The 22,189-nt window shown below is 60.0% G+C and overlaps 1 protein-coding gene across 3 annotated transcripts; it reads left to right on the top strand.

Annotated features, from left to right (window-relative positions):
* The first annotated feature begins 1,524 nt into the window (after window positions 1-1,524).
* Window positions 1,525-22,120, top strand: RAB3IL1 (RAB3A interacting protein like 1). Of its 3 annotated transcripts, none has more exons than XM_081240572.1 (11): window positions 1,525-1,764; window positions 12,572-12,824; window positions 13,240-13,335; window positions 13,419-13,496; window positions 14,165-14,383; window positions 15,590-15,718; window positions 15,813-15,925; window positions 16,203-16,226; window positions 17,398-17,497; window positions 20,206-20,272; window positions 21,103-22,120. In XM_081240572.1, the coding sequence occupies exons 1-11, from the start codon at window positions 1,613-1,615 to the stop codon at window positions 21,183-21,185; spliced, it is 1,314 nt and encodes a 437-aa protein (XP_081096698.1). In that variant the 5' UTR covers window positions 1,525-1,612; the 3' UTR covers window positions 21,186-22,120. The 3 variants fall into 3 exon arrangements, with proteins under 3 accessions (XP_081096698.1, XP_081096696.1, XP_081096697.1); XM_081240570.1 differs by lacking the exon at window positions 1,525-1,764 and adding an exon at window positions 4,310-4,398; XM_081240571.1 differs by lacking the exon at window positions 1,525-1,764 and adding an exon at window positions 4,320-4,385.
* The last annotated feature ends 69 nt before the right edge of the window (window positions 22,121-22,189 follow it).

The following is a 22,189-nucleotide window of genomic DNA, read 5'->3' as shown; positions in this document are numbered from 1 at the left end:
GGGAGGGACCATAGCCTGTACACTTTGTCACCAGCCAGGCTCAGCCCCTTCACCTCCCGCCACGTCGGGGTGATGGGGAGACCCCCCCTTCCCTTCACACATCCTGTTTTTCATTCATTGTTTCCAGGTGGGCCCAGAGGAAGGTGGAGGCACGGGAGAATTTAGCAGGAGGATCAGCGAGGAGCAAAAACAGGAAGGGGTTGGGAGCAGCTCATGGAAAATTCACTGCCAGGAAAGAGAGGCCAGCATCTGGTTTGCATTAGGCTGAGAGAGCTTCAAGCCCAAAGCTTGAGTGAGAGATATTGTTATCCATGCGCAGGGCAGGCGGGGTGTGACCACCAGTCAGGAACTGGCAGCTTCTCCCAGCGGGAACTCAGAGGCTGACAGGAAAAAAGAGGGAAAGGCGAGGGAGAAGGGGACAGGAAACTCAGTCTCCACTGTGGCTGCCACCTCATGAATGTTATCTTCTTTGATATTCACAACTTCACAGGGCAGAATTGTTCCCATTTTTATAGTTGTGGGGATTGAGTCCCAGAGAGGTTAAGTGACTTGCCCAAGGTCACACAGCCAAGGGAATGGCAGAACTCCCGATTAAAATTCAAGCCAAATGAGATAGGGTGGAACACTCAAACCATCCCACGGGTGGATTGAGGCTGACTGTGTGTCAGGCAAGGGGCCACTGAGCATTTGGTGATGAGTGCGGGCCAGCCTCCGCCCATGGGGTCACTCAGTTCATGTGGGGGGGTGTCTGACAGTGCCATGGGGCACTTTTCATGACACAAGGTGGACCACGTGTCTGAGGGCTCCAGCCCAATGCCTGCAGAGGAAAAAGCAATCCAGAGGGGAAGGCTTCCTGGAGGAGGGGGTATGAGCAAAAGAGAATTTTATCAGAGGGAGTGGGTTGGAGTGGAGGATGCAGAGAGGGGATAGTGTGAGGAAAGTGGGAAGAGGGGGGTGTAGGGCATGTCTGGGCAATAGCAGCTGGCCTGGTGTGACTCAGAGGGAGAGATTCCATTTTATAGTTGGAGAAACTGCAGCACAGAAAGCCTAATGTGCCCAAACGTTCACAGTCTGGGAGTGGGGTTGAATCCAGCCTCTCTGACTCCATCCAGGTCTGCGTTCGTAACTGCTACACCGTCTGGTCCCTTTTTGCTGGTAGTTAATAGTTTTAAGGGGATATTGAGACCAGGGACCACAGGACAGCGGGGGCCTTGCCCAAGGCCACACAGCCAACTAGTGACAGAGTCAAAGCTGGATGGGCTCTTTTCAACTTGCCAACCTGAGTGGGGAGAGGACAGGCAGCCCCATCCATGGGCCCCGTAAAAACCTGGGGCCTTGGGTATGTAGAGGGAGGTTCCCACCTCCCTTCAAGGTATCTCACCTTCCTTAGGAGGGGGGCCCAGCATCATCTGCTGCCCGCTGAGCCACGGGAGTTAATAATTACTGGGTTTAAGGAGATAGAGGCCTGTCTGGGAGGCGCCTCCCCCACAGGCCACTGCTCCTCAGAGATAGCAAAGGTTAGTGTGAGTCTCAGCCTGGGAGTGGGGAGAAGGCTCCTGACACCTCCCCGCCTGGCAGTCTCCAGAGGGACTCTCGGTCTGGCCCTCCAGCCATGGACCCCGCTAAGGAGCGCACTAAGTGCCCTGCCCGAGAAAAATGCCCTGTGTTCCTGGCAATGAGCTCAGGGACTGTCCGCTACGCCCCATCAGGTTTGGGCCTTGCACTCCAGGGCAACTTGGGAGAGCAGCCCTGGGACACAGACAGGTGAGCGGAGGGGATGGGGGAATCTTGCCACTCAACAGGGGCATTGGGGGAGGGGTGAGAGGTGGGGCTGCAGACAGGGGACGGGCATAGAACTAGGAGGAATTTCACGAGCATTCTACAAGGTCAGCACCAGGAGTGGCCCTGATTGTCTTGTCCAACTTGGTGGTTGTACAGATGTAGAATCTGAGGCTCAGAGAGGGCAAGACACTCATTCTTGGTCACACAGTGAACTGAAGTCTGGAATCAGGGCCTGGGTCATCTAGGCTGGCAGTCTTCTGGATGGGTCTGTGGCCAAGGCTGCCAGGCTGGGGATAAGGATGACAGGGGTGAGGGGGGAAGTTTGGGAAGGGCAGTGGCTTGGGGGCAGAGGACACACCTTTTATTTTTTCCTCCCCACCTGCCGGTCAGGTCCCTAGTAGGCTCCTCCTGTCGCCCGACAGCATGTAGCTGTGGCTGCCAGAGAGCCCTCTGGTTTCTGGGCTGTCTTTTCAGAAAACCGGTATAAGGGGTCACAGCCCCTCCATCCCTGGCTGTGTGACATTGGGCAGGTTCCTTAACTTCTCTGAGCCCATCCTTTTCAACTGAGGAGTTGTGGGAGGAGCTAGTGAGGCCTTGGGAGTCCTAAGCAGCTGCATAGATCATGGGATATTTTTGGCTAGTAATGGGGGTGGTGACAGTGACCCCACACTTGTCCTTCGAAGCCTCGCTCAAGAGTCTCCCCAGCCCACCAGTCCTCCCAGGCTGAGGACTTTTCCTCTGGGGCCATAGCCCTGGACTGACACCCCCTCCACCCCTTATCTCCCACCAGTCCGGGTTACCACGACTTGGACCAGGTCTTATCTCCCGCCTGGGCTGGTGAAGACTTGGAGGGTAAGCACCCTGTTCTGAGCTCCTTTTGTGTCATCCCCTCCCCATTCCTCTAAAGAGTGAACAGAGCAAGGTCCAGGGAGACAGCAGTTGCTCAAGACTATTTGGAGAAAGATTCGTCAACAAACATAATGACATCTGCTTTGGGCCAGACCCTGGGATGGGATGGGCTGCCGTGGGTGGAGAAACACAGCCCCAAGGAGGACCTGGTCCCTGCCCTTGGGAAACCACAGCTGTGGAAACAATTGCCCTCAGAGTGAAGGAGGTCTGGGCAGAATGAAAAGGACGTCACAGAGGGCTGCCCAGGCTGTGCACTGCACAAGGTACCAGCCAAGGGGGCATGAGAGCCAGACATCAAGTCCTGTACCTTGGCGTGGGCCATGCCCACTTAGGAAAGGAGTACCGTTCTCTAGTTTGAACTAAGACACCATTCACTTCACAAGGTGTGCCCTGCGCAGGCAGTGGCCCTGGAAGTGGAGGTCCCCACCCCACATCTCTCCACCGTACTGGAGCCCCAGGAGGACAGAGCCTGTGTCTATGCAGTTTCCTTTTGGGTCCCCAGCCCTTGTATGGCCCATAGTTTGTGCAAAGAAGGGGTGGTTGAATGCATGCATTCAAAATGTGTGCCCCAGATGAAGACCTGACAGACTCAAGCCTGGGGCCCCAGCTCGGGCTCTGAGGGTAGTGCCCCAAGTTCTAGCAATATCTGGAAGGGAAGTACTTCCTCCCATCCTCCCAGGCCTCCTCTAGACACGGAGGCTGGGAGCCATGGTCCCTGGCAGGAGAGAAGCGGGGTTATGCTCTCACTGGATCAGCCCCAGGCTGAAGTTGAGGCTGATGGTCAGGGCTCAGGAAAGGTGACAGAGGGACAGAGGGGTTGAGGGACAGGCTAGACCAACGTTCAGGGAATTTGCAGAGGATGTGGGACCTGACAGGTGTGTGTGTGTGTGCGCGCGCGCGCGCGCGCGTGCAATTCTCCCAGAGAGTAGATGGTAGGCAAAGGTAAGGATGGGCAGTATCTGTTCAGAGCAGGAAGGGAGGCCCCTGGTTGGGGGGGGAGGGGCGGGGTTGGGGTTGGAGACTTGGGCCAAAGGTGGGGCCTCCCTCAGAAAAAGCACTAAGTAGGAGGGCGAAAACTAGCTTTGGGATCAGCCCCCCTTCTCACCAGGAGGGAAGTTGCCCAGAGACAGGCGCAGAGCAGGGAGGCCAGGGAAGGAGTGAGGGCCGGAGGGCCGGGTGAGGGGGTGGGAGGGTGTCTGCCGGCCTTGAGTGACTGTCCGCTAAGAATCTGGGAGCTGAAAGCCCGGAACCATGGTAGGCTCTTGAGCAGGGGTGGTCCTGGGAGGGTGCTGCGCTGCGCCGCGCTGGGCGCCGGATGTCTGGAGCAGAGTAAACTGGGAGCGTCGGAAAGCAGTGCTGGCCGCAGGATGATGGGGACCGGCTCCTCCCCCACTCGGGCCGTCGTACTGTCCGGGGCGGGCGGCCGGAGCAGGGCTGGGCCGGGAGCGCGCGCGAGCTCTCCGCGTCGGCCGCCGGAGGGGCGGGGCAGGGCACGTGTCCTCGGGCCACCCCTCGGCCACGTGACCCGCCGAGGGCAGGGTCGCGGAGGGACTGGGGGCCGGGGTGCGAGCCCGGGCCGCACAGACCCACAGGCAGCGGGCAAGACTGACAGGCGGCGGGGGCGGCGCGGGGAGATCGCTGGGCGATCGCGGCGGCGGCGCCGGGAACCGACGCCCGGGCGCCCCGAGTCGCCAGTATGTGGAGCGGGTAGGTCCGCGCGGGGTTGTGCCGCGGCTGCCTCCGGGGGTGGGACGGTGAGGGCGGGGGGGTGTCCCTGCAATGTGTGCACCCCTACCGGGAGGTGCTCTATGCCCCCATCCCTGTCCGTGCTGTAGCACGAGGACTGGCAAGCCTGTTCGCGACTGGAGTGGAAGGACATTCGGCATGGAAGGTTCAGGGCGTCTCTGGGGGCAGGAATTGTGAAGGGTGGGCTGCTGACCGTCCCGGAGTGAGAGCGCCAACTCCTAGCTTGTCCGGAGCGCAAGTGAGATAGAGGCAGGGGGGTGTGCGGCGGAGTGCAAGCCAGAGTAAGCCTGGGATAAGCACCTAGAGGAGGGACCCCCAGGCTGAGTGAACCCTTGAAAAGCAGTGCATTTGCGAAAGGGGGGACTGGGTCTCTGCCACATTCGCTTGCAAGTTAGTGAACTTCCATCTGGGGCTCCTGGAACCTGCTGAGCTCAAAGGTGGGTGGGACCTCCCTGCAGCCTGGAGGGGTGCAGCGCAGACTCTGGGCCCTGGACTAGTGGATCCAGTACCCATATCTGTTCCTTGATTCTCAGGGGTGGTCCCAGTCCCTGGGCAACCAGGTGTGGGACCCTTTTCCTGTATGTGCAAAAAAGCTGTGGCCTTCTCATGGAGTTGGGGTAAACACTTCTTCCTCCCCATAGCCTGGAAAGACTAGGTCCTGGCAGAGATGTGGCCAGAGTAGGGGTGGGTTGTACTCCTGGAAAGAACGGGGCCAGATGGGTGGTCCCAGGACAGGGCTCCTCCCAGCCATAGCCAGGGAGTGAGGGAAGCCCCACTGGAGAGGCTGGCAGGCTGGAGAGTTCTGATGCAGGCTGGATCCACTTTACTCCATGGCACCTAGTCGGAGTTCGAGCTGAGATGCTAGGGGAGGGCTGGGGAGTCATCCCCAGCAGGGGCTCCTGAGAGAATGGGCTCCTGGTAGGGGTGAGGTGTGGAGACACGTGAGACTCTTAAAGGGAGAGAGTTAAGCAGAGCCTGGATTCTTGTGGAATTGCGCCCTGGGGGAAGGAGACTGAGCTTATGGAGAAGGTTGAGGTGGGTTGGTGACAGCTGGAGAGGTCAGGGCGATCCCACCTGGGGTAAACCGTGCTTGAGGAGCTTCTGGAGGAAGCTCGTGACCCCTTGTGTTGGGTGCACCCAGGCAAAACACAGCCACAGAGTTGCTGTGTGATCTTGAGAGTATGGCCTCACTGCCCTGAGCCTCAAGGTGAAACGTGCGGGTTGTGTGGTGGAGGTCATCCAGGCCCAGAGAGTGTCCTTTCCTGGAGGCGTCCAGGCTGGAGCCAGACAGACAAGTCTGGGAGGTGCCAGTAGATGGATGCTCACTTTAAAGACTGGATCCAAGAGTCCCAGGACCCTCCTTGGTGGACCAGGCTACCAAGCTGACCCCCGCCTGATCCTAAGTGTGGCTTACTTGGATCCCCCAGGGTGTAGCTGGGTGCAGAGCACATAGTAGGTGCTTCATAAATGCAGAGGGAAAGCATGAGGGGCAGAATGAGGAGCTGGGCATCTGGGGAGTGAGAGGCAGAGTTTTGGGGTTACCTTGAGCTCTGCCTTTTCAGGGCCCCCTTACTTGGATGTTGGAGGCAGGGGCCAAGCTGCCAGCACCCGCTGGGGTCCTGGGGTCCTAGGAGCTCACGCAGACCCCAGCAGCAGCTGGGAGGGATGCTGCTCAGGTCACACTTGCCCAGGTAACCGACTGAGCTGCTGTGACAACTCTGGGCGAGTGCATACTTGGGATCCTTCCTCCTAGACTAGGAGGGGTAAGGAGTTGGTGACTCTGGCTAAGCCATTGATGCCCATGGGGCTTGGTTTCCTTACCTGGAAGACAACAGAGATATGTCTCTTGGGTGACTGCTCTGTTAATGGCCAGGTCATAGTGCCAGTTCACCTTCTTGGCCCTGGACCCAGGGCTGCTCCCCTGGGGTGGGTGGAAGTGGCAGGACTCTACAGGAGCTCAGGTGGACCCTCTTCCTTGGGACTCCTTGAGTGTGGGCCCTGAACTCAGAACCCAGAGGTGGCTCCCCCAGAACAGGACTGCTCCCCTCCCCCTTCCCCTCCCCCACAGTGTCCCCTGTCCGTAGTCTTGGGTGCAAAGCCGGCTTCGTGGTGATGGGGTGGGGATGGCGACTGGGGTACTTCTGCTGCTAACACAGTGCTGGGCACTTGAGACTTGGTGATCAGAGCCGAGAGTTTGGGTTCTGGGCTCGTTTTCTGCCACTAAGTGGCCACATGACATTGGTGTAGCCCCCCAGTCTCAGTTTCCCCATCTGACAGATGGGGCTAATCATACCTCCCTAGAAAGGGAGGGATAGGCTCTGATAGACTGCCCAGGAATGAGAAAGACCACCCCAACCTCCCAGGGATGGGGGACTGTGTCTTTGCTGCAGGCAGGATGCTGGGGAGCTGCAGGACTACAGATGGGCTGTGAGATCTTGAGAAAGTCACCTAACTGTTCTGGGCCTTGGCTATCCTAAGGAGCTTGGATCTGTGAGGTCCTGCCTTTAAGGAGTAAGTCACAGGGAACTCCAGGCTCTGAAATGGCATCTGAAGTATGGCTTAGGGGCTCCAGGGTCAAGAGCAGGAGAAAGGGGTGGTGTGACCTTCACTGTCACCCCCTCCTGGAAGCCCTCCAGGATTTAACTACCTCCCGCCTCCCCCTCAACAGATGGAAATGTCTTTCCTGCTGTCCCTTAATCAGCACATCTGTCTGTGGCGCTCAGTAGAGTCCTGCTTGTCTTAGACTCTCCCCACACGGGATTTGTTCCCAACAGGGTGGGGGAAGGGAAGCAAAATGAATTCAACTGTGATGAGAAGGGGGCTTGGTGATGTGGCTGCCAGAATCTGCGCACATTGGGTGGGTCCGGGCCGCACATTGGGTGGGTCCGGGCCGGTGGAGTGCCTGGCACACGGTAGCTGCTCACTGCATATGTGTTGGATGTTTGAGGGCTTGGGGTGTCAGATTCTTCTAGGACTGAACAGGCGGATGTGAGGTGAGTGCCACGTGCCCTGCTCTACCTCAGTAGAGGAGGGAGCCCTCCACCCTTTCAGGCCTTGTGCCACCTCCGGTGGAGACCCAGGGCTGGATTCCCTCCCTCATCAGGGCTGGGCTGCGCTGGGCTGGGCTGGCAGGCCTGGGGCTATGGCAGGGAGAGGCTTGGCCTGGCCCACCTGCCTCAGGTGTTCTCACCTCCCCGCTTACCACCCTGAAGCTGTTCCTCACCTCCTCCTCCCTCCTGCTGCCTGTCCTGCCAGGCACACACCTGCTTCCCCCTTCCTGGAGCGGTCCAGGCCCACCGTCTCCTATACTGGGGGTCCCGCTCGGCTCACTTCCCGGCATTCTTCTGTTGCCACGTATGACACTGTTCTCCCATTCTTCTGGAACCCTCCCCTCCAGCCCCTCTGATGGCTCCTGTTCAGGACTCCAGGTTGGCTCTCTGGCCCTCAGCTCCTCTCTCACCCATCCCTCATCCAGGCTCAGGGCTGCAGCTGCTCCCTCTGGGCTGGTGCCTCCCCTCAGCCACCACTTCCCAAATGCCTCAGCCACGCCCCTTCCCTTCCCTGAAAGACCCCCTCCCAGTTCCACAGTCATGTCGTGGGCACTGCTGTTCTCATTCACCTTGTCCTCCGTTTTTCATTATATTAATTACTGCAACTTTTGTTCTGTTCCCCTCTCCAGCCCCTGGTCCTCCCCTGATTTCCTCCCCACCCCCGCCCAAGTCTTTTGTCTCTGTGTGTCCCCTCTGTGTGTCCCCTCCCAGCCCAGAGCCTGCCTGGCTAGAACAGCAGCCTTGGGTGGAACCGCACCACCACCACTTGAGCACTATCTCAAACTTCCTCAAACCCCCCGTCTGCATCCTGCCTCACTTCTCTGAAACCACCATTCATCCCCTTTCCGCCAGTCCTGACTTTTGGGTGACAGTTCACATGATGCACTAGTGCCTGGACTCTGGGTTCAGTTTCCCCACTGCCACTTCCTTGCTGTGTGTTCCAGCCAGGTCACCATCCCTCTCTGAACCTCGGGTGCCTCGTCGTTCAAACTGGGCTGGGGAGAGCATCTCCCTGTAGCAGCGTCGCAAATTAACACATGATGACGTCTGTGGAGATGTGGAGTGGTGGGCTGGCGTGGACGTGAACAGGAGCTTGAGAATCTGATCTGTTTGTGGGTCTGGAGCTGAAGGCTTGGCCACTCTGTAGGCTGAGCCTGGCTGGGCTTGCTGGTTGGTCAGGGACCCAACACACGAAACCTTTCCTGGGACCCCTTGGCCTCTGGACGAGAGTCATTTGACTGTCAGCCTCAGTGTCCTCAGGGCTTACTGGACTGACCATAAGTGTATGAGCGTGATTCTGAACAGGGCCCCTGTGCCATGGCTGTTCCTGAGCTGGGCCCTGGGTCAGAATTCCTGCAGACCAGACCAGCTGTAGTCGCCCTGGAACCCGGGCTTGGTGGCCCCAGGCAGAGGGTGAGGGTCCCAGTCTGCCCTCCCAACCCTCTCCTTCCCCCGGTTTTCAGTGCTTCCCTCACTGTCTTCCCCGCTGCTTGCTTAATGAATCCACTGTGCCTGTTAGCACAGGGGAGGGGTCTTTAACTCAAAGAGGTGACCTGGGCACTGGGGGGCAGAGAAGGGGAGGTTAGGGCAGGAGGACCCCATGGCTGGCTGGTTGGGCTGGGGCTGGGAAAGGGTATGCAGGACGCTACCTGGGTCCTTCTGGCCCCGGGAGTGGGCTCCGTTCAGGCCCTCCTGGTCCAGTGGGGTTGCTGGGTGACTGGGGACCATAGAATCCAGGGGTGGTCCTCATTTCGCCATTTTTTCTGCTTGGGGACAAAAGCCCTGCTGGCCCTCCTAGGGGTGGCCTGGGGGGTGAGGATTGAGGTTACTGCTTTCCCCTGCTTTGTGTGTTTCCTGGGGAAGTCACCCAGTGGGGCCTTTCCTGTATGAACTGCCCTGGGCTCTAGGCTGAAGAGCTGGCTTCGGGATGGGGGATGTTGGCTGCCCCCACCTACCTCTGACCTTGACTCTTAGTATCTCCCACCCCCCTACCCGAACAGACCCCTTCCTAGCCGGCCCTGCTGCGTGTCCTGGACACTGAACTCTGTGTCTGCAGGGAATGGGGTCCGAGAAGGTTTGTGCACAGGGCCGTGGACCTGGACTGGAAGGGGAGGCGCACAGCAGCAGGACTCCAGTGGTAACCCGTGCTCGCCCAAGGAGTGAGCTCCCCAGCCCCCAGGCGCTCACACCCGGATTTTCGGGCCTCTGGTTTAGGAGACTGAAGTGTGTGGAAGATAGCGGATTCTGGCTTGGGTAGACCCGAGGGGCCTGGGGTCCCTCCTTCATCTGAACTTTGAGTCACAGGAGCTGGCCTTATAGCCCAGAAGTGTGAGGGGCAGGGTCTGCAGATTTCAGTACAGGGTGGACCCTCCTTCCCTCCAGCTTCTGCACCCCCGGCCCAGGCATTGGGCATTTGGTGACCACAGGGTGGGCCTGCTGTTCCCATGCCTTCTGCCATGAGGATTTGCTCGTGGGCTTTTCCCCCAGGGAGCGGGGAGGGTATCAGGCTCTGTCTCAGGCCTCCCTGGACCACTGTTTCCTCTGGCTGCAAAATAGGGCGCCATCCCCCCAGAAGTAGGCCAAAGTGAGCCTGTTAGGAAAATGATGGGGGCTGTCTGGACGCACCCCCAGCCCGTGCCCTTGGGACCAGCTGGAGAGTCCTTCACTGTGGCCAGAGGCCCAGACCACACTGGTGGACGAAGCTCAGGCCTCGTGGGAGGGGCTGGCGGCCTTGTTCCCCTAGGCAGGGGGTGTTGGCAATGTCAGGGTGGTCCTTGTTATGGGGCTAGGTGTCTGAGACCTGGGATGCTGCCCTGTGCCCTGTGCTGTCCCTGAGTCAACCCCTGCCCTTGGCCTGTAGTTCCTGCTCATTCTATTGTAGTGGGCAGTCCCGAAATGGGGTCCCCACCAAGCCTAAGTGACTATGGCCATTCTGTCAACTGAGGAAGTGGGGCTGGGGCCCAGGCCTCCAGGTTCGCACAGTGGGTACATCCCCAGGGCCTGGGGTTTCAGGTGCAGGACACAAGAGCCTGGGCAGGGATGGTGGAGGTGGTGGAGGTACCTGGCAGATAGCCCACTATTTACCTGGTGCTGTAGCCAGTGACTTCCTCATTGGATTCTCAGTGTGTCCCTGCAGGTTTTACCGCCATCCCACAGGCGGGGAAGCAGGTTGAAAGAATTTCAGCAACTTTCCCAGGGGCTCGCGTGGACCCCAGATCAGAGGCTGGCATGGACCCGGCCGTGCCCAACTGGCCTGTGCTCTCAGCCACAGCTCCCCCAGTCCTGGCCTTCCTCCTGGGAGGCAGTTTCTCTGCCTGTGCAGAGGCTGAGGAGCCAGTTTGGGCTGGAATTGGGTCAGATTTTCCTGTCACAGCCAGGGGGGAGCCTCCTGGATGCCCCTGGGCCCAGCGGCCCTTGATCCCAAGGCAGATGCAAAATTCTGTGGCCCACACCCCACCTGCCTGTCCGCTGGGCCTGGGCTGAAGACCTGGCCGCCTGTCCCACCAGTGCCACCGACTAGCTGTGTGGCCCTGGGCAAGTCCCATTACCTCTCTGAGCATCTGTCCCTCAACTGTAGAATGGGAACAATACCACGAATGCTGCTGAGAGTTTTAAATGAGATAACACGGGCAGAGCACCCCCGTGAGTCCCCTGGGTGCAGACCCCAGCCTGGGGCTGCCACGGTACTGCCAGAGACCCTTAAGCTTCAGGGACCCCCCCTTACCGACTAGACCCCCCCAAGCAAGGTATTAGGAAAGACCCCTGTCCTTCATAAACACTGTTGATGGAGTGGTGGGTGTGTGTTCCCACTTTATTCATCAAAGCCTCACGTCCTAGCAAGGCAGAACTCAGCCCCAGGAACCTTGAGGCCACACTCCAGGCCAGTTCCAGCAGACGGCAGGCTGGGCTGGGCAGCTGGACAGGGCCATGCGGAGGGTCGGGAATGGGCTCATTGCTGGGGTCCCTGGGTGCCCTCTGTGTTACCTAAGGGCAAACTGAGGCTCCGGGGCTGCTTAGTGACTGTCCCAGGGTCCAGAAGACAGGGAGGTGGGACCGGACAGACCCTAGCCTTGTCTTACTTCCCCTCCGCGATCCTGAATTTCATGACCCCTTGGCCCTGTCTTTCCTCCCTCCCGTGTGGGCCCCTCTTGGCCCCCTCCTCTCCACTTCCCCACTGCTATCAGCAGCCCAGCCCCCAGCCTCGGCCCAGCCACTGCAGCTCAGAAGCTGCTGGCTCAGGAGCCGCCAGCTTTTGCTGAGTGAGCGAGTCCAGAGTGCTGTCTTGGCACAAACCACCACGGCCCAGCCCTCTCCTCCCCTCCCTCCTCAGGGTCTGCTGCGAAGGGGGGCGCGTGGATGGGAGGTGGGCAGCGGCTGGCGGCCCCCACCCCGCACCACCTCTAGGGTCTTCAGCTTCAGAGGGAGGAGGGTCCTGAGGCCCAGAGAGAGGGAGTGTTTGCCTGAGGTCACAAGGCAGACCAAGCAGAGAGCTGGGACTGACCCCCTACACGGTCCAGAGGGCAGGAAGTGGGGCTGCCTTGCCCAGGCTGTTTGCAGAATCTTCCTGCCTCAGCCGGCCCTGCCTGCCCTGGCTAGGTCCTTCCTCTCTGGTCCACCCTAAATGGGGTGGAATTTGCATAAAATATGCATGAGCAGTAGCAATGAAGGCAGTTCCCACTTAATCATCTCGTGTGCCGAGGTGTTCTGCACATCTCTGATCCACTCAGTGACCCTTGAGGTAGGGCCATTGGGATTGTCCCCATTTTATACAGGGGGAAACTCAGGCTCTCGACACGGATGCATTTACAATATCTGCTGGGCAAACAAGCACCTGCTGTGTGCTCAGCACCTACTGTGGTCCTGGCCTGGAGGGGATGGTTGACAAAGATGAATGAGTCCTGTACTTACCCCCAGGAGACCCTGTGCTTGGTCATTCTGTCCTTGTGACAACCCCCGTGATGGCCTATTTTACAGATGGGGAGACTGAGGCCCAGAGTGGCAGGTGCATTGCCCAAGGCTGGTCCCTGGCCTCAGCACTCCAGGCCTCTTGGGACACCACCCTGTATCTGCTCTTTGCCTCACAGCCAGCCCCACCCGGACGAGGGCCACCCACCGCCCCTTGAAGCTGTCCCAGTCCCCTGGAAGAGTGTGGGCCCCTGCAAAAGCCACAGAGAGTCCCTGGGAAGCCTGGTGGAGACCCCTGCAGGGAAGGAAGCCCAAGGCGAGGAGGACCCTGCGGCCACCCAGCTGGACGTGTTGCGTCTGCGCAGCTCTTCCATGGAGATCCGAGAGAAGGGCTCAGAGTTCCTGAAGGAGGAGCTGCACAAAGCCCAGAAGGTGGGCTCTGAGGGCGGGGGCGGGGTGGGGGCGGTGAGGGGCCGGCCTGAGGGGCTGTGGGCTCTCACCCAACGCCCAGAGACGTCACGTTCCTGTCAAAGCCACCTACATGCCAGGCGTGTGCTGGGCAGGAGGGCAGCCCAAACAAAGGAGAAACAGTTTTTCTTGTGACTTTTAAATGACTTTTAGAAGTCATGACATCTCTGAAAACCGGACCCAGGCTCTAACAAACTGACAGTTGGGGTTCAACTTCACGCTCTGAGCTAAATGGAAAAAGCATTCTAATCTGTAGAAGCACAGAGGAAGCAAGCTCGGGGCCCTGAGGCGCACATAAGGCGGCCCCGGGAGTGGCGCCAGGCCCGGGGCCGCTGGGGGGCTGACAGCGCCCTCCCTCGTGCCCACGCCCGCCCCGCAGGAGCTGAAGCTGAAGGATGCGGAGTGTGAGCGTCTGTGCAGGGTGCGCGGGCAGCTGGAGCGGGAGCTGGAGGAGCTGACGGCCAGCCTGTTCGAGGTGCGGGGCGGGGCGAGAAGGGGGCGGGGCAGCTGGGCGTCCGTCCGCACCTCCCCCTCACGTGGAGCCTTCCCTCTCCGCAGGAAGCCCACAAGATGGTCCGAGAAGCCAACATGAAGCAGGCGGCGTCAGAAAAGCAGCTGAAGGAGACGCGGGGCAAGGTGAGGCACGTACCTGCCCAGACCTCCTGCCCGCCTCTGAGCCCTGCGAGCGCCGGCCTCCGCTACCCGATCGGACCCTCGCATGGACTGGGGGGGCCAGCAGGGAGGGCCAGAGGCATCCGAGATGGCCCCACTGAAACGTGCCCGCTGGAGTGGGAGCCCAGCTCCCTGGGACTCGACCTGTGTTTCTGCTGTATCACGGAGACCGTCCTGGGGCTTTTACAGGGGCTGGGAGGATCCTGTGGCCGTTGTAATTTCTTTTCCTTCCTCCCATACCTCCTTTACAAAGCAGAAACCTCAGTCTGGCTATGTGAGCCTGGGCAAGTAGCTTTATCCCTTGGAGCCCATTTACACATCTGTAAAATGGGAGGGCTGGGCTGTTCCTGGCTCCTGGGGGCCTCTCAGTGGGAGACCCAGCCAGCTCCCAGATACGTGCACCTAACAGAGTCCTGGCTCCCAGTATGACCTCAGCCAGGCTGTGTCTCCTCTGAGCCTCAGTTTCACAATCTATGGAATCGGTATCTCAGCCCCCAACTCAGAGGCTGTTCTGAAGATAACCGGTGGTGGTAGGTGCTCAGGGTGGTCTTTCCTGAGCTGGGGTGGCAGGCAGTGGCAGCCGGGGCAGCCTCAGCCCTGGGTTAATACTGACAGCCATCTCTCCCGGCCAGATCGACATGCTGCAAGCAGAGGTGACAGCCTTGAAGACACTGGTCATCACGTCCACACCAGCCTCTCCTAACCGCGAGCTCCACCCACAGCTGCTCAGCCCCACCAAGGCCGGACCCCGCAAGGGCCACTTGCGTCATAAGAGCACCAGCAGCGCCCTCTGCCCCGCCGTGTGCCCCGTGGTAGGACACGCCCTCACCCCGGACAAAGAGGGCAAAGAGGTGAGGGGCAGCGGGCAGGCAGTGGTCATAGGAAAGGGAGGCAGTGCCCACTGTCAGCCAGGCAGCGGTGCCCAGTGGGGACCCGCCTGAACCCCGCTGTGTGACCAGGAGCCTGTCCTACCCTCTCTGGGCCTCTGTGTCCTCTGGCTGTGAGGGCTGAGTGAATTCCCTGTGATATGAGGTGTTTGGCCCTCAGTAGGGTACATGGGGTACCTGGTCCAGGCAGGACAATGGCTGTGATGTCCTTGGCCATGGGTCTTTGGGCAAGTGAAGCCACCTGTCAGCACCTCAGTCTCCTCGCGTAAATGGGGTTTCCTGGGGCCACAGGACGTGGACGTCAGGAGCTCAGCTCAGGGCTGCACCCAGCGGATGCCCCTGAAGGCTGTAGTGGGATTCAGCTTCCTGGAGTCTCTGATGCCAAGGTGGCCCCAGCTCTGCCCTGCCCCAGGCCTCCCGAGCATCCAGGGAGGAGGCGCGGGCCAGGCCTCTCCATCCCCTTCTGAGCTCTAAGCTTCCGGCTGGACTCTAATAATCTCTTTCCTCTGTCTGTCTCTGTGCATCTGTCTGTCTGTCCTGCCGGCCCAGCCCGGGCTGCCCCCCCTCCTCTCCCTGCTCCTCTGCGTGGTCCCCAGCAAGGCAGTTCACCTCACCTACGAGCCGGCCTGGCAGCTCCCGCCTGGGGAGCTGCCCGTGGGCCCCACCTCTGCTACCTCTCTCTCCTTTTCCCGACAGGTAAAGGCTCCGGAGAGGGGCCGCTTCCCCTGCCCCCTCCCAGCCTCTCCCTCTGCACGTGCCCCAGGGCAGCCAGCAGGTTGTGTGTGTTCCTTTCCGTGTGTGCATGCCTGTGTGTGCTGTGCGTCCCAGCAGGTCCCTGTGTGTACCTGCGGGTACCTGCAGGGTCACTCTTCAACTTTCCCTCCTCAAGGAGGCAGCGAGGGTCTTCAGAATGAGACCCTGGACCCAAGTCTAATTCTCTAGGCCAAGAAACTGGCAACACACCTCCAATACACTTGGAAGTGTGACTTTTGAGTTCCGAATCTAAATTCTTCTGTGCGAGGGGAAGAGAAGAGTTCTTCTCTGGGACTCGGCTCCCCTGCATGGCTACAGGGGACAGGCCCGCTGGGGCCTGTCCTGCATCCTCCCTGTCTCTGCCATGCTGGCCCCCCAGTGCCCTGACCCCCCCACCCGGCTCGCCTTCCCCCACAGGTGGACACGACCCTGTTTGCAGAGTTCCAGGCCTGGAGGGAATCGCCCACCCTGGACAAGACCTCCCCCTTCCTGGAAAGGGTGTACCGGGAGGACGTGGGCCCCTGCCTGGACTTCACCGTGCAGGAGGTGAGGCAGGCAGAGGGCGGCCCGCCGGGGGGCCCAGCCCCGCAGCCGGCGGCCAGCCCCTCACCACCTCCCACTCCGCCCTGCTCTACCGCAGCTCTCAGCCCTGGTACGGGCCGCCGTGGAGGACAACACGCTCACCATCGAGCCCGTGGCTTCGCAAACACTGCCCGCGGTGAAGGTGGCCGCTGTCGAGTGTGGCCGCACCAAGTAAGCTTAGCGCCCTGCCCCCTGGGAAAGGCCCGCATAGCCTTGGGCTGCACCAAGGGCGTGGCCAGGGAGGACTGAGCCTCAGGCCTGCCTGCTGGGTCCTGCAGTGGGACCTGGGGGTGGGCAGGGGCACCTGACCAGAGAGGGACAGTGGCTGCCTCCGCGCAGGGCAAGGAGGCATTTTTGGCAGACATGCTGCCTCTAGTCATGGAGCCGGGGTCTCCCACTTCCTGGCTGGCCTGACATGCATCCCTCTCCTACCCCCTCTCTCCCACAGTGGGTTCCGGGCCCCGATTGACACGTAAGTGATGTCATTTTTTCACTCCGCCTCCTGACAATGACCCGATGGCCCTGGCATCTTGTCCCCCCTGCTTCTCAGCTGGCATTGAGCAGGGCCAGCAGCAGAGCAAAACTGCCAGCATGGAGCAAGGGCAGGGAGGCCCCTGGGTGGGAGCCTTGTCACGGAGGGGAACATTTGAGCCGGGTTTTGAAAGATGAATAGCAGTTTGCCCAGCAGGGAAGGACCTTTCAGGCAGAGGCAACAGCATGAGTGGAGGTATGAGAAGCTGGAGTATTAATGGAAACACCACTGGGTCGGTGGGCGGAGCAGTGGGGTGGGTGGGCATGGGGCTGGGGCTGAGGCCACAGAGGGTGTTTGGGGCCAGAGTGTGAAGGGCCTCAAATGAGGTTTGGGGTTTAACCCACTGAGGCCAGCATTTCACAAATCATCGATTAACGTTCCCTGAAAAGAGGGTTCCCTGGTCCAATCAGAGTCACAGTGAACCTGGAGGCAGCAAAGGCTCTGATAAGTCCCGCAACCAAGGAGCCTATTTAACCTTCCTTTACTCGGGATTCTGCATAACTATTTCCTGGGCAGTAGGGAAGCAGCAGGGAAAGGTAACGGGCTAGATGTGGGTTTTTGGAGTAGCCCCTGGCTGTCACATGGAGAAGAAAGGCGGACATGAGGCAGAACTCTGGTTGGAAGGAACTGAGGGCATCCGGGCAAAAGGTCCTATTGGCAGAATCTAGCCTGGGGACTTGGTGACCTAAGTGGAGGAGAGAGAAGACTCCTGCTTAGTTCTCCTGCTTAGGAGGAAGGGGTGACTGGGTCTGAGGACCCCAGGAAAGTAGAGGGCAGCATTTTTAGGGGCGGCAGTGGGTGGAGCTTTGGTACACCTGGCCTGAGGTTGACCAAGCTCTCCTGCCCAACAGGGGTGAGGTGAGGGGTTGAGGGATGGGGTCCAGCTTGGTTTAAAGGTCTCCCCCAGGGACTTCTGAGACTGCCCCCCTCCTTGGCCTGGCTCCAGGCTCCTTGGGAAGCTGGGACCGGGGGAAAGGATGCCAGGCCCCGCCCTGATGTGTGTTTACCTCCCCCTCCCTCTGTGCCTTCTCTGGCTGCTGCATCCTCCCTGGATGAGCTGGGTGGGCGAGCCCCAGCCGACCCCATGGTCCTGAGGTCTGCTTTTCCCTAGTACATGTGCCCTGAGTGGCCTGGCCTGCGCCTGTCGTCACCGAATCCGTCTTGGGGACTCCGAGAGCCACTACTACATCTCACCATCCTCCCGGGCCAGAGTGAGTCATCCAATGGGAGTGTTACCTGGCTCCTCAGAGGCTCCCTGGGCTGGGACTCTGAGCCCCAGGCTGCACAACCTACAATCTACAGAGCAGGGCACAGGCTCAGAGAGGTACGAGAATGACTTGGGACACGCAGCCAAGCCAGTGTATTTGTTTGCTATTGCTGTGTGACAAGTTACCATAAACTTAGTGGCATCGATTTATTATCTCACAGACTCCCTGGGTAGGAGTCTGGGCACAGCTTAGCTGGGTCCTCTGCTCAGGGCCTGATGGACTGCAGTCACGGTATCAGTGGCTGTATCCTTTCTGGAGCTTGGGGTCCTCTTCTGAGCTCACATGTTGTTGGCAGAAGTCAGTTCCTTGTGGTTGAAGGACTGAGGTAGCCATTTTCTTGCTTGCCGAGAAGTAATCATGGGAGTGACACCCATCAGCTCTGTCATTTAATATAACCTAATCAAGGGAGTGACACTAGAGTTCCTGACTCCTGGCTCCAGCCCCAGGCTTTGGAGAAGGTTCTGAGGCTCGTCTGTCACACAAGGCTGACAGTCAGCTGTGGGCTCTGAGGGGCCTCCAGGAATCCCAGCTTCTTCCCTCGCCTGCCGAGTGACCCAGGTGAGGGTCACTGGATCAAGGGGCCTCACTGAGCTGGGACGAGGGTGGGGTGGACCCCGTTCCTCTATCCCTTCAAAGACAGTGAAGAAGTTTGGAAAGAACAAAAGTGTGGAAAACTCTGAAGCTTGGTGCCAAGGTGACGTGGTGTGGAAGGTCCTCTTAGAGGAACCAGCTCCTCCCCTTGACCTACTAGAGGTGCCTGATGGGACTAAAGTGGGCAGATGGCCTCATCATCAGGCAGCAGATTGACCAGCACAGTCAGCTTGTCTGGTCCTGACAGCCTCTGCAGGGCAGCCCAGCATGTTGTTCCGGCAAATCCCCCAGCAGCGAGCTGAGCTCCCATTACAGAGAGGGAGTCTGAGCCTTAGAAAGGAAAGGGGTGCACCCCAGGCCACCCAGCCGAGACCTGAGGTCTCCCCATCCTGGATCCATCTCTTACTGCTGCAGTCTCCACCCCCTGCATCTGTGCCCAGAGCCTTGTTCGGTGGCCATGGGTCACCTCTGTTTTTTTCTGATCCCAACCAGGGGATCTGTGCCAGATGCTCCCATGCCTAAAAAATTACATCTAGAACGTTGTTCTGCCTGGCCTATGTGTCTGCTGTCCTGGGAAGAGCTGGGAAGGCAGAGGGGAAGGGTGTGAAGTTCTAGGATGTGGTCCCCACCCTGATGAGACCAAGGAGTGTGGAATCCATAGGGAGAAGAAAGTTCTGTCCCCAAAGCGCAGCCCTGGGGAGAGAGCCCCACTGCTCCCCACCATTCCCTGCTCACGGGCCTCTGGTAGGGCCTGCTGGCCACTGAGCAACGCCAGGGCCTGGGACTCAAGCTTCTCCTGCCCATCCCATCCGGCCCTGCGCAGCCCCTCCTCAGCCCTCCCAGGCGGCACCTTGGCCACACTGGGTTAGTCCCCTCACCTGGCCTCTCTCACACCTCCCTGCCTTTGCCAGGGCCACCAACCCCCTGCACCCAATTTTGTCCTCCTGGCAAGGGCTCCTGGGTGTTTGGGGGCCCAGCAGGAGCATCGCCCCTCCCTCAGCTTTCTCCACTCCCCAGCCTGTGACCCCCCACACACTTGATGTCCCTCCCCCAAAGTGCTGGATATTCAGTATAGGCAGTTGTGGGCACAGCTGCCAGCTGCCTTCCACCCTGTTTTAGGTTGGGTGCCCTAGAAGCAGAGCCTAAGATGGAGATTGTGTGCAATTCTCAGGAGGCAGAATGGGGGTGGGGGGAAGGACAGGCAAAGGTGAGGCTTCAGCTGGAGTCTGGCTTCAGCCTGATCCACAGGGGCTCTGGAGCCCAGAGTGGGTTCCACCCTGAGGCAAGGGCGTGGCCTTTTATACCCCAGTTGCCTGTCAGTCATTGGCTGAAGTCTGTGAGGGTATGAGGTGCAGAGGGGCACCAGCAGGCATCAGCAGCCAACACTCTCAGCAGTGGGGACATGGGGCCCCAGCCTGGGGAAGGAGCCTGGGAAGGGCACTAACAGCACCCTCTCCACGGTATGAGAGTCTTCGTGACAGAAATCAGGTCTGAGCCAGCTCAGGGTCCCCAGTGCCTGGCGCAGGGCCTGCACGGAGCAGGCTTCAGGTCAGACTGAGGGCTTCAGGTGGGGATCCAGGGCAGCCGGGTGAGCAGCTTCTGATCCCCTCACCTTTCCTGGCGTTACGAATAGCACCTGGTAAGGCCTGGCTGGCCGGGGCCTCCACTAGCCAGAGCAAGCAGGCCCCTCAGGGGAGCGTGGATTCTAGGCAGCCTGCCCGGTTTCATCTTGCAGCTCAGCCACTTAATAAATGGAGGTTCCATGGCCTCCGCAGTCGTTGTGGGGTCGTTCTTGGAGCCTCAGCTCTCCTCACGTGTAGACTGGTAATGATAGGCACGTCTGCCGCACCGGATACGCGTACTTGATTACGCTTAGTTGTCGCTATTGTTTTTATTAGTACTAGTATTGCTGCTGTTGACTGTAATGTTGGAGCCCAGAGTTATCTGAGTCTCACAGGACGTGGGGCTTCCCGCTCTGGTCTTCGATCTGCCCTGGCTTTTTTTTGGGGGGGGGCAAGTGTGAGGGCCGTGGGGTCATACCCTGCCCCCTCTGCCCACAGATCACCGCCGTGTGCAACTTCTTCACCTACATCCGCTACATCCAGCAAGGCCTGGTGCGGCAGGACGGTGAGCGCCCCCTGGTGGCCGCTGGGGCTGGCGCCCGGGAGGGGAAGGGCGGAGCGGGGAGGGGCGGGGCGGCCGGGCCAACCCCAGGGCTTTGCTGCCCCCCGTCGGAGCGAGGTCTCTAAGAGAGAGAAGGTCGTAGATTAGCAAAGCGATCCGGAAGCTCCTGTTGCTGAGCCCTGTGGAGAGAGGAAGAGCGGAAGGAGCCTCCTGGGCTCTGCCTCACGGGGAGAACCAGCCTGATGCCCCCACATACCTGGATCCAGCTGCTTTTTCCCGTTCAGAAACCTCTCCAGTCCCCCGGGCCTGTAGCGACGGCATTCCTGTTACTGGCCTGGCCTACACGATGGGGCCTCCCCTGTGAATCTCCTCCCCTCTCCCGCCGCGTGGGCTTCCAAGTGGTGGCTGGACACGGCTCGCCCACCTCCCCCTGTAGACACTCCCCGCCCTTGCCCAACAAGTCCTCTGTCCACCCGTTGTCCCCCTGCCCCCATTCTGCCAGGCCGGGGATGAGCCCTGCACAGGGTCGCTGGAGAGCCCCGGGAGCAGGGGTTGGAGAGCATTTGCAGCCTGTCCCAGTGTGTGGCAGTGTGTACATGCGTGTGCGTGTCAGGCTGTGGAGGTGACCGTCACCTCCATGCCTCCTGGGCTGCAAGCCCTCAGAGTGGAACCTCAGAGAACTCCGGCTACTCACTGAGATCTGTCCTGAGGGACTGGGGAGTCCTAGGGTGCCCGCCGGCTGCCCTGCCCAAAGCCGGGGGAGAGGCCAGGCCATCTGCCTGAGGTGACCCTGAGTGGGCACCGAGCTGTCCACCCTCTCTCTCTTCCTGCAGCGGAGCCCATGTTCTGGGAGATCACAAGGCTGAGGAAGGAGATGTCGCTGGCCAAGCTTGGCTTCTTCCCCCAGGAGGCCTAGGTCATGGCCCAGGCCTGGAGGGGGGCTCTGAGCTGGAGCCAACACCTGCCCCAGGAGAGACAGACAGACACACGGGGTCCTAGAACCAGCCCTGAGCCAGAAGCTGAACAGAGGGACAAATGGCCAGGCCATGGAGGCAGCACTGAGCCGGCAGCAAACGTCCATCCCAGGACAGGACCTCAGGAGGTGACCTCTCCCTTGTAGTACTACAGCCACCAGGAGACTTTAAAGAAAGCACCAAAGACCAAGGAGCTGGGAGCCGTACAAAGGGGCTCAGCCCTTGGGAGGGCACCCCTGGGGCAACCAGCACCCCCTCCCCAGTCCCAGGAGCTGCTGCCTGCAGGTGCCTCATTGGCAAGATCTCCAGGGTATCTCCCCACCCCCCCTTTTCCCCAGCCCTGGGCACCAGCACCCCCTTGTGGCCATCCTTCACCTCGTTCCCAGGTGGGCCTGCTGTGCCCAAGGGCCGGAGAGCTAGGAGGAGCGGACGGGGCGGACGGGGGCCTCGCTGGCTGTCTTCTACTCCATCCTGTATCTGCCTGACAATGACCCCAAAACATTCTTAAGATGTATCAGGGGCCCTCCTCCCGCCCGCCCTCTCGACCTTCCTCCTTCCCGCCAGCTGAGCCCTATGCTGCAAGGAGCCTTTGCCCCCACCACTGCTGGGAGGATTGGGGCACTTTTCCTCCCCAAGTAAAACACAGGCCTCAGGATGCCCGGGCCTTTTTTCAGCTGTGGATGGCCATTCAGACGACAGAGGCTGAGATCGCCCAGCCCCGTACACAGGACTGGGGTGGGGCAGGCAGGACCCGGGCCCCTCCTCCCCCCTCGCAGCCTACTCAGTACCGGGGTCCAACCTGGACACATCCCTCACCACGTCCGATTTCCTCCTCTGAATGGAATGTAACGCGATCTCTATTTAATAAAGGACGGCTTTGTTGGTAGAGGCCAGGCAGCCACGCGCCTTCACTCCTGCGCCCTGGGGCTTGGGCCAAGGCTTGGGC

The sequence above is a fragment of the Mesoplodon bidens genome, assembly GCF_964165515.1.
Source record: "Mesoplodon bidens genome assembly, chromosome: 7".
NCBI lineage: Eukaryota > Metazoa > Chordata > Mammalia > Artiodactyla > Ziphiidae > Mesoplodon > Mesoplodon bidens.
The sequence above is the reverse complement of the archived record's forward strand: the minus strand, read 5'-3'. Positions and strand labels throughout refer to the sequence as shown.

Excerpts from the sequence above, each read along its gene's own strand:
- RAB3IL1 (XM_081240572.1), top strand. The coding sequence starts at position 1,613 with ATGGACCCCGCTAAGGAGCGCACTAAGTGCCCTGCCCGAGAAAAATGC. Across the intron at positions 1,765-12,571 it reads CAGCCCTGGGACACAGACAG|CCAGCCCCACCCGGACGAGG; the intron begins GTGAGCGGAGGG and ends TTTGCCTCACAG. Across the intron at positions 20,273-21,102 it reads AGGCCTGGTGCGGCAGGACG|CGGAGCCCATGTTCTGGGAG; the intron begins GTGAGCGCCCCC and ends CTCTTCCTGCAG.